Source organism: Typopeltis vanoorti, chromosome 10, assembly GCF_054136105.1.
Source record: "Typopeltis vanoorti isolate ZY-2024b chromosome 10, IOZ_Tvanoo_1.0, whole genome shotgun sequence".
Classification (NCBI taxonomy): Eukaryota; Metazoa; Arthropoda; class Arachnida; order Uropygi; family Thelyphonidae; genus Typopeltis; species Typopeltis vanoorti.
In genome coordinates this window covers 56,879,785-56,891,816 of record NC_143558.1, presented here as the reverse complement: position 1 = coordinate 56,891,816, position 12,032 = coordinate 56,879,785, and the positions used below count along the sequence as shown (strand labels likewise).

Sequence of the window (12,032 nt, the reverse complement as noted above, 5' to 3'; positions counted from 1 at the left end):
TGGTTTGGTTTATTTACCTAAACACAAGTTGATAAACTGTGGAAGATTTCCAAGTTATTTTCTTACAAACAACTGACCAAAGCAAATTTGAAACACTTGAATATATATATATATATATATATATATATAAACACAATGAAGTGTTATTTTAAAACATTTTTGACAAGGCATCTTAAGCTACTACTGCAAATCTAATTCTGGTTTATGATCCTATGTTATTTAAAGTCAACAAATGTTGAAATGCATGCAAGTAAGCACAATAACAAAATATGCAGAGGACTGGCTGGCTGGAATATGCACTTCTATTAGTCATACCTGGTCCATAGAACTATGGCTTTAGAATTTCTTGGGTAAACAGCTTTGTGTGTGTGTGTGTGTGTGTGTGTGTGTGTGTGTGTGTGTGTGTGTGTGTGTGTGTGTCATGTACATACATATCTTAAAATACATTATGTTATATATATTCAAAACACAACAACTGATATGCTTCAACATATGCTTTATCTTCAACAGTCAAAGTTTACAAGAGGTTTTCTCTCTCTGTGTGAGTAGCTTTAGTGACTTCAGAGATTACAATTCTAACAAAACTTAACTACTCAATGAAAGAAAAAAATACTTTTGAACATTTTAAAAAACCAAACTTTAAAAATTGATCATACTGTACAATAAATAACACTTGAGGCATTCTAAATCTGGGAAGAGAATTACAGGAATTTCTCCAGGAATGCAAAACATTTTTAGTTAATTAAATAAAATGGCTTTAATTTTTAATAAAAGCCATGTGAATAACAGGTAATATACACAAAAAAGATGCATCCATTAAGAAGGCAATTACTCCCTGACATATTTTCCAGTAATGCTATGAAATCTTTAATCACTCTGCATATGCTTTACTATATATTTCAGAGCATACTTTATGTATATCTGTTATTTATTGCTTTTGTCATGTTTAAGTACCAAATAAATAATTAATATAATTCAATGAAAATATAAGATTGTCTTTTAGCTGAATATAATTCAGCTAAAAGAAAATCTCACAAGGTTAATTTTTTTTAATTTCTTGTGGTATGATTTTAAGTAACATTTGTTTTAAGAGCATTAATTTTATGATAAGGTTTTTAAATTTACATTTTATAAGTGAATCATAATTGTATACAAATAAATAAAAATCTCATATACATACATATTCAACAATAAATGGATGTCACAGCAATTTAAGATGTTGAAACAAATTAATCATCTCTTATCAGATAAATAAATATGGATGTCCTGTCCAAATTTAAAAATTCATCATATTGCTGATGTTTTAATATACTGCTGTTGAATAAGTTGCAATTTTGAATCTCTAATTACTTTTTATGCTTAGTATTTAATGCTTATTTCTTTCATTAGGTGGATACATTTCTTACTGTGGATACATATGCAATTGTTTGGCTTCAGTTTCAAAAGAGAGATATGATTTTAAATGTCAAAAAACAAATCTGACCTAACAGAACATCCCTTTATTAAATTACTTCAAGCATTTTAATATTAACTGAGAATCGGAAGTACTACTACCTATTTTCAATGAAATTTATTAATCAAATATATATTGGTACAAAACATGACAGAAGTAATACAAAAGAAAAACTAAACAATACATCTCTATAGTTTTAAAAGCAGCAGACTGATTAATTACTGCTTGTTAGTTCACAGGGATATTTATACAAAATTTTAGATTCTATACAAAATTATTGTCAAAAGTCAACAGAAAACTGTTTTAGAATGAAAATAAAACAGATCACAGGTCTGATTCTGACACTCACGGCACTGTGGACAGCAAGAAGCACAGGACTGCAGGTTGCATTAAGAAAGGGACATCACTCTTTGACTGGCACTCAGGAAAGGCTGCAGCACCACCTAGTGGAGACAGCAGACAAATCACTTGTAGCAGTCTGTCGATGTGCAATTCAGGGCTGGTTTGTTGAATGTGGCGGAGTAAAGCAGCAGAGCTGGTGCATAAACAACTGCTACAGCTCATTCATGTCATGCCTGAAGAATAAGAGAATGCATATGATCTCTAAACAGTATAGCAAAATTATTTTGTCTAGGAGGAGAGAGAGAGAGAGAGGAAAAACAAGGGAGTAGAGATTTTAATAAGTGTATAAATATAAGAATGCATTTTAAAAGCAAACTGAACAAAAACTATTTATAGGAAAAAAAACAAAATATTATACTTGCTAAATACTTAGCAAGAAGTGCATGCTAAATAAAGGAGCTTAACTTACAAAATGCAATTTACTTAAAATTAAAAATTTCAAACTTCTATAATACTGTATAAAATAAATTTTTTGGAGTTAAAGCAGAATTTAAGTTAATCAAGATGCTTAATGTAAACATTCCAAATTTATATTTAAGAGAGGAAAGTCTGATAAGATGTTAAAAAGTTCAGCGCGACCTTCCAGGCCATTGTGACTCCTTGTCCGTGAGTGGTACATAAACAACTCCCATTAGTGGTGTTCTCTTAACTGTGCCATCAGGTAATTTGTCAATCTGCTCCAACATCTGGTTATGGCTTTCTCTTCCTACAGGCACTATTAATCTACCTCCTGGCTTCAACTGATTTACAAGCTTTAAATAGTAAAACAAAAAAAAGTAATCAGTAAAAGTAGAAACATATGATGCACTATACAACATTAATTATAAAACTCAAAAAAAGCAATTTAGAAGATAGTGAAGTACATATATTTATAATGAATAAATAAACCATCAATATAATGAGATACATGGAATACATTACACACTTAAATTATTTTATTACCATTATTTTCACACAAACAGATAACATGAGTTATTTCACATTACTGGGAATTATGTTGTCATGTTACATCTCTACTGGCAGTTTGTTTGGTGATTAGGACATTGCACCAAAATCTTATGGTGCCTGTCAGCAGAATTTATGTGGTCAGCTTAACCAAGAGCAAATGATACGTAAAATTTGGAATGTTTCGATACCATGACAACAGATCATACCATCAAAAGATAGGGTTAGCATTTGGCCAAAAGAGGCTATGGTAAATACTACTATGATGTTATGCTTCTAACATCAACAGTAGGAGAAAATGCCAACTGCTACTACCAGTATACCATGCAGATAAATAGCCACCTGCACAAGAATCTGACTTCACTATACCTGACTGTGGCTTCAACTTTTGATAATAATTAAATGCTTCTGCACTAACACTCTTGTGAAAGAAAAGAAAAACTGTTTCTTTGTATGCTTAGATTGCCTGACCTATGAAGATTAATACACAGGATACCAAACATCAGCTAGTGACTAATTGCTGTCCTGGGTGGCTGAGTTGTTAGCATACTTACTCTCCATCCAACCAACAGGCTGCAGGTTCAAATCCTGCCATGCATGAATGTGTGACAATATTTTTTATAATTAGTATGAGACCAGTGTCTCACTTATTGGAGGCCTGAAATGGCTTGAAAAATGTCTATGTTTGGCCTCTACAGCAGGATGTCTGGATTATGTAAAAAAATAAATAAAATTACAAAAAAAAAAAAAAAAAAAAAAAAAAAAAAAAATCTCAGCCTACTCATAGCACTAACATGTTTACAATTTTTTATGAATGAGAATCACGAAAAAATTATTAGGAGACGAAATTATACTTAAGTGCTTGGACTCCACTGCTTATGGTAGCATCACCAAAACTAACTGATGCAAAATTTGTTAGTTAAGAAACTTAAATTGCAGGGAGCTAGAAGACAAGTTACTGCCATATTCCTAAGATTAGGGAACTGATTTTGCTGGATCCTGAAACAAATATCCCTACTTTACCAACCTGAGGACAATTAATTTAATTTTTTTTTTTTTTTTGTAATGTCTTGACTGAAGAATTTCAAAAGTAAAAAATTTGAGGCTACTCTACAGAAAGTGACAAACAGGAAAAGGAGACACTTAGCTGTTGGAATTTTTTTTTTCCCCACCTGGTTAGACTATAATAAATTTAGTTTAATCCTTTATCCAAGTGTAAGCAAACAAAGTTAGCACCTGAAGTATCTTCAGGGCTGAGGCAACTCGTGGTAAAAGGTGGACCATGCTCTCATCCAAGCTATACATGGCAGGGTGAGCCTGTTACTGAGGGGAACAACACTGAGTTTTTGGAGTTTGACCTGTACTTGGAACATTCAATAAAGGTTGAAACCGGTTGGAAGATTCGATGATAAATGGCAATGCTGCAGCCCATGAAGTTTTAACCGAGGCTTGGCTGTTGCTGTCAACCAGGTCCTGGGTGGGGGTAATGAATGGCAATGCTGTAGCCCATGAAGTTAACTGAGGCAAAACTGTTGCTGTTACCCCCCTCGGATGAGATATGAACGGCTCTGATGGGTCGTGGGGGTGAGCCTGCCATGGTGTAGAGCCGTGTCACTGTTACTGAGGGGAACAATGCCGAGTTTTTGGAGTTTGACCTGTACTTGAACATTCAATAAAGGTCGAAACCAGTCTAGGTAGTGGCCCTTCCCTTAATGCATAGCATTATACATGTCCGCAAGGAGAAGTGCTGTGCATTATGGGAGATACTGAGACAAGGAGTGATGAGAGCTTGGACCACCTTTACGAGTTGCCTCAGTCCTGAAGATATTTCAGGTGAAAACTTTGTTTGCTTACACTTGGATAAAGGATTAAACTAAATTTATAAGAGACACTTAGCTGGATAGCATTTCATGCATATACTCAGGACATAAGGAGAGCAAACATCAACAAGTGTAGGACTTAATAGAAATGCAAGCAATGCTTTGCTTGGATATAATCGCATTAATAATTCGGTTTAATTCGTTGTCTAATTGCTAAATTTAAGACAAGGATTAAAACTTGATGTGATTAGCTATTATGTATTATGCTCCTAATAAGAATTCAGAGGATGGAGGAGTGCTTGTATAACTAGCTAAAAAATAAATTATAATACTTAACAAGAAATTATATTCTTGTTTTGATCCTTTACCTATGTATGAGCACACAGAAACAGATGGTTTCACATCAAATGTCCTTAGTATTCCATAATGCACAATACAGCATACTTCCATGTGTATAATGACGTGCATTATGGCAAACATTACTGCTGATGCTTTTGACCTTTATGGAGGTTTCATTAGTAGAAGCTAGATCCATGGAGATACTGAGAGTTACATCAATGGTGGATGTCATCTTTCTATATATATAAGGGGGACCGGAAAGTAATCAATGATTTTTAATAGGTCATTTTTAGCCGATTGTTTTTTCTTAAATAACACAAATTATTAAATTTGATTTTTATTTAAATATTAGCATTACTTTTCTATTTAAAAAATCTGTTTTTTTTTTAATTTAGATTTTTTTTTTTATATGGCGGACTTTAAAGTTGAAGAGCACCATTTACGTCATTGTATGCTGTTTTTGTTTCACCAAGGAAAGAATGCTACCGAGGCTACCAAAATCATTTGCTCAACTTATGGAGACGGTATTGAAGGTTACCAAATGTTAGCGATGGTTTAGGAGATTTGCAGAAAAAAATTTTGATTTCTCTGATCGTCCTCGATCTGGAAGACCTCTTACTCTAGATGACGATGCTCTTAAGACTCTCGTTGAATCAGATCCAAAACAAACCATACAAGAATTAGCAGAGAAACTTAATTCATCATGGTCAACTGTCCAAGGGCACTTACATAAGAGTGGCAAGGTTCTTAAACAGGGTGTATGGGTATACCGCATGAACTATCAGAAAACAAAGCACAGAGACGGGCAATTTGCAATTCATTGTTGACCAGACAACAAAATGACCACTTTTTGGAACGAGTCGTAACTGGTGATGAAAAATAAGAATATGAAAAATAGGGTGCTGTATAAGAATAATAAATACAAAAAAACAGTGGCTTTCTCCAAATCAAACTCCAATTCCAACACCTAAAGATGGACTTCATCCACAAAAGGTTCTGTTGTGCATTTGGTGGGGATATTCATGGAATTATTCATTACAAACTCATGGAACAAGGTAAGACTATCACAGCAGCCATCTACTGTGAACAATTAGAGAGACTACATCAAGCATTGTTAATCAAACGTCCTGCACTTGTCAATCGAAAAGGGGTAATTTTGCAGAAAGATAATGCAAAACCACATTCTGCAAGAATGACTCAAGAAAAAATTAGGCAGTTAGGATGGGAACTTCTACCACATCCTCCATATTCGCCGGATATTGCCCCTAGTGACTAACACTTATTCAGGTCCTTAGAACACAGCATAAGAAATAAAACCTTCTGTTCGCAAGATGATGTCCAAAGGAGTTTGATATCATTTTTTGCCTCCAAAGAAAAAACTTTTTTCAAAAAAGGAATTCTAAACTTAGTAGATCGTTGGAATAAGGTTATAATTAATGATGGCGATTATAGAATTGAAAAATGTTAATTTGTTCTTTAATAAAATTTATATTAAAAATGTAGTTCAAAAAATGTATTACTTTCCAGTCCCCCTTTTGGGATAAGAGATGATTGTAGCAATAATTTTGCTTATTAATTTTTCCCTAATTCCTTATAATTTCCCTAGCATTCTATAACACACAGAACACTTGTTTTCAAAGTCCTTGTAAATGGACCATTTCATATTTGCAATTACAGTGACAATCATGAGATGTGTCTCTAGTTAAGCAAGACTGAGAATAACCGGTTGGAAGTTGTTTTTTTTTCTCCCACTTGGTTACACTATAATAAATTTAGTTTAATCCTTTATTCAAGTGTAAGCAAACAAAGTTTGCACCTGAAGTATCTTCATGACTGAGGCAACTCATGGTAAAGGTGGACCAAGATCTCATCACTCCTTGTCTTAGTATCTCCCATAATGCAAAGCACATCACCTTGCGGACATGGATGTACTTTGCATTATGCATTAATGGAAGGGTCACTACGCAGACCAGTTTCAACCTTTATTGAGGTCTCGTCAGTGGGAGCCAGACCCAGAGGTGGTGATACTAAGGTGGAAGCAATGGAGAAGTCATCTTTACCTATACAAATTGCCAAAAGGTGTCTCACCTTATTAGGAGAGACCTCAATAGAGATAAAAATCAGTCTGGGGTGACCCTTCCATTAATGCATAGCATTATACATGTCTGCAAGGAGATGTGCTCTGCATTATGGGAGATACTAAGACAAGGAGTGATGAGAGCTTAGTCCACCTTTACCACGAGTTGCCTCAGTCCTGAAGATACTTCAAGTGCAAACTTTGTTTGCTTACACTTGCATAAAGGATTAAACTAAATTTATTATAGTCTAACCAAGTGGGAAAAAAACTTCCAACATCTTTCTCTAAATCTAGAGTAATTTAATAATAAGGTGAAACACCTATTGGCAATATAGGTAAAGATGACTTCTCCATTGCTTCCACCTTAGTATCACCACCTCTGGGTCTGGCTCCCACTGACGAGACCTCAATAAAGGTCAAAACCGGTCTGGGTAGTGAACCTTCCATTTATGCATAGTATTATACATGTCCGCGAGGAGATGTGTTTTGCATTATGGAAGATACTAAGACAAGGAGTGATGAGAGCTTAGTCCATCTTTACCACGAGTTGCCTCAGTCCTGAAGATACTTCAGACGCAAACTTTGTTTGCTTACACTTGGATAAAGGATTAAATTAAATTTATTATTACTGAGAATAACCAATGCACTATTTCATTTACTTTTCACAATCATAACAAGTACAATTATGTCCTAATAGTAAATGAGCAGGTTATATGCAAAAAAACATACAGATGTGTAGAAATAAGTTCTGCTCACTACATTATTAATAGTACACTACAATTGAAGCTTAGAAAATATACTCTAATACTGCCTACCAAAGTCACTATTAACATTGCAACAGTGGTAAGCAATGCTGATATTGTCAGAGTTTACCAGAGTGAGTCACTGAAATAATTGCTGAAAGAACAGAATACAATAAGAAACTGAAGCAACATTCCAAATAATGAGAACAAACTATGGATATAGGGAAGCTGAGAAACAAGTCAAAGCACAGCTGAAAATAGATAAAAATTTATGGCTTACAGCATGAGACACAAAGTGGAGAAGGCAGCAAGATAGAATAATCAAAGGACTACTTAAGACCTCTTTTTTTAGTTAATAAGTTATATAGAAAGAGAGAGAGAGAATGGAGTGAAATAATAGATAAAAAGTAAGAATACAGCTGATAACAACAAATATGACAAAGTGTGCAGAACATTTTGATGCTCTTAAACAATATTCAACATTGTGACCTGACTGTTCTTAGTGGGCAAGCTAGTTCCATATACCAATTTCATATCAGTCTCATTACATTGGCTGAATTTTAATAAATTGACTATAAATGAAACTTGATAAATAGCAAAGATATATTAAATTACTATACAAATACTAACAGATGGTTGGCAACATAGCTGAATGAGAACTTGTGAACATTTTCTATTAAAGTGTTATAGGTTCAGAAAGACTTCACCATAAGTATAATAGTGCCCATTTTTAAGCTGCAGACAAAGTACTATGCGAGAATTAAATAAATCAGTCTATAATCTATTTCAGGTAAGGTCCTCCTACATTATTACACAACAGGATTAAAGTCTCTACTCCTCTCTACTCAAAATGTAGTAGTAGGGCAGGTAGAGACTAACACAGGTTAAATATTGTCATTGAGGAACATCTTGAGATATTTTCATGTTTAAATTTCTGTAGCTATTATTCATGTCAGTTTCTAGAATGCAAAAAAAAAAAGACAGAAATGAAAATAATTTTAGTTAGTAAATTATTTATTTACAAGTTGCGATTTTGTTAGCTCAAGGTAGCATTATCAGAGACAATTTAACACTACACATTCAGTGAAGACATAAACCAAAATGACCCAATTAACAAGGACAGTCGTGCGTGAAGGCCTGTTGTTCATGCTGATAGGTAGATAGGACAATACACCAAAATCTAAGTAAAAATCACACCACTGGTTCTGTTACAAGTAAAAGAATGAGGGTTCTGTAGAATTTGTCCTGCTTCTGGGAACATAGTCTCTCTGATTAAAACAAGGATTTGTGAAGTAGACTACTTCATAAGATGGAAGAAATTTAGTATTTCTCCAAGGAATGTTGAGATAGTCTGCTTTTTGATTGTCCATTCTGGATGTTCTTTCTTCCTGACCAAAGTAGTTTGTCCTGTGTGTCCAAAATATTGAGTACCATGCAAGCAGAGGATGTTGCAGACACCTGGGAAGGAAAGAGGGTCTAGGCAATCTTTGTCTTAGGAAGGTAGATACTTTGTTCAGAGATTTGTATACTGTTCCGATTCTGTGTCATTTCACAAGGGAGTCCAGCTTATTTGTTTTACCTTTGATGTAAGGTAAAGATAGTGTGTGTATATATATATATATATATATATATATATATATATATATGACTGGTTTGTGGGGGGGGTTGGGATTCTTCTTTAAGGAGTTTGGCAAGGTTTTTTTTTTTGTTGTTGTATCCATTTTATTGGAATAATGTGAGTTTTGTTTTATTTTATTTATTTTTTAAGGAGAACCCAACCATGAGAGGTTGGTTGACCTACAGTACACTAGTGCCATGGATGGGCAAGAAGGAACTTGTTCACATTTATCTTGAAAAGCTGTAGACCGTATTCCTTTGGAAATGTTTTGGGAAAATTTTAAAAAAAAGAACAAAATTACTAATAATGGTAAGTACCAGCTGGATTTCTGCTCAGGACATGGACTAGTTATTACTAACACCCTGTTCCAACTTGCACAAATTCGCATGGATAGAAGATGCAAGAAATAAAGACTCATTGACTTTTTATTGTTTGCATCTGATTCAGGAAACAAGAATATGCGGAGGATTTGAAATTAGAAGTGATCCCTATTTAGCTTTGAGAAGGATAAAATTTAATTTCATATTGAAAAGAAGGGTGTGTTAGAAAGTTTTAAAATGAATCAAAATTGAACAGCTTTCAGAGATGAACTGTAGACTCAAATACACAAACATTATTCAAGAATAAATGAGTTTGAAAACAAGAACCAAACCAAACATTGAATGAGCCAACCAGAGAGGTAGGTGGGTAATCTGCAAGAAAGAAAAATCAGAGCTCCATAATGGACTCAGGGAGTTAAAAAGATAGTCAAGGAAAAGACGAAAGCATATCAAAAGTTCCTGGCAAGTAAGTTGGCTCATGCTTCTTAGAGAATATAGAGAAAAATGTAAGAAAACAAGTACAGTGCAAAACAAGCTAAACAAAAGCCATGACAAGACTGCGGTAAGAACATAAACTAATTATCAGGAAGGTAGTAAAATATTCTGGAGGTTATTGAAAAAGCTCAAAAATGGAGAGGAGTATGGTAAAAGGAATCACAGATGATAAAGATGACACAAAAGTTGAAGATAAAGATATTCTAGATGTCTGGAGTAATTACTTTGAAAGCTTGCTAAACGAAACAAGGAGTGACAGTATGGTGATAGAAAATACTCAACAGGAATGCAATACATATTAATACTTGAAGTAGGAAAAAAACATCAAAAACATGAAAAGTGGAAAAGCAACTAAAGTAATTGATATCTGACCAGAAATGAAAATCAAATATGGAGGCATAAAAGTTTTACAGTGAATAAGTCAGAAGGTTGAATTTCAGATGACTAAAGTAGCATTCCTGGAAAGATTTATGCAAGTATGCTTGAGAAAAAGTTAAGAAAAATTGTGGAAGGGAAGCTTGGAGAAGAACAAGCTCTTTTGTTCCCAGCTTTTCATTTTACTAGTATAACTACTGATATCCAATCATTAATGTCTATAATCAGCATATAAAAAATTCCCTTTAATGATTATTTATCAACAAATGAAACAACAACACAAGATTCATACAAAGAACCTTGAAGGCAATAAAGGAAAGACGTCATAAATTCCACAAACATTAAAAGTTTTAAAAGCATAATTGTTAAGAAGAAAATTGATTTAAAAAGGCATGTAGAATGAGTAATCTAAATAAAATACAATGAACCTATAAATTCAACGAGTGGGAAGAAGACTACCGTTTTATCCAGAGTGAAGAGAAATGTTTTTGCATATTATGTGATGGTTTAATTTAGTTGTATAATAAATGTTACATGTGTATTTATCCTACTTTCATAGTTAATTTGTTAATTGTTATCATTTGATATAAGTATAAATTTTCATAGAAAAAAATATTAGTGCCCACCACTCTCTTCCCAATCTTGAATGCACCCACGACAACAACTAGATTGAGAACCCCTGCATTAGGACAATAATGGACATTTATTAGAATGAATAGTGTTCGCTAACAGCAAATGATTATAAGTGAATGAATCATAATTTTTTGAAGGATGAAATTCTCTGCTTTATAAGTGATAAATTTGTAACATTACACAGACATATAAAGCATATAAATGCGGCAAAGTAATTATACAAAATCTGCTTAAATGATAAATATGAAAAACTTGCTAAAACTGATAACTATATGTTGAATGAAAATCCCAAGTATAAAAATTAAAAAACCTGCTTAAAGTAAATGTTCACTTTAGTTTTTCTTAAATACAGTAAACTCACTGACAAATTGATAGGACCAGAGAAATAGTTGTAGGGAATTTTAAAAAAAAAAAAAAATACTGATTCTGAGGAACTTTTCCATTATACACCCTCTATCCAAAAAGAAACCGAACTTTTGATAGAAAATAAAACACAGGCCAATTATAATTATTTAAATCATTTATTTCAATCAATATACTCTCCCTCAGCTTCGATACAGCGTTTGGCATGGTCAATTAATTCGTTGAATGAGTTTTTTATATCGGTTTTTGGGATACTGTTGAGGATCGTGGTTACTGCCGTTTGAACGTTTTCAATGGTGTCGTATCACTTTCCTTTCATTGGCAAATGAAGTCAGGGCAAAGAGAAAGAAGTCACGGGTGTTTTATCAGGTAAATACAGCGGGTTTGAGTCCTTACGAACGGTTTTAACGAGGTCCTTGCAGTGTTCAATTTGATACATTTTTTTGGTC

General features: G+C 33.5%; 1 protein-coding gene across 2 annotated transcripts in view; it reads right to left on the bottom strand.

The window, feature by feature from the left end:
• Positions 1 to 479: 479 nt before the first annotated feature.
• The window catches only part of Pcmt (Protein-L-isoaspartate (D-aspartate) O-methyltransferase), a 111,183-nt gene continuing 99,630 nt past the window's right edge, over positions 480 to 12,032 (bottom strand). For both annotated transcript variants that reach the window (XM_090399716.1, XM_090399717.1), the window contains exons 7-8: positions 2,435 to 2,607; positions 480 to 2,028 (exon numbers count right to left, since the gene is read on the bottom strand). In XM_090399716.1, coding sequence (XP_090255842.1) covers positions 2,007 to 2,028; positions 2,435 to 2,607 — 195 coding nt within the window. In that variant the 3' untranslated portion in view covers positions 480 to 2,006. The remainder of the gene's footprint in view (positions 2,029 to 2,434; positions 2,608 to 12,032) is intronic.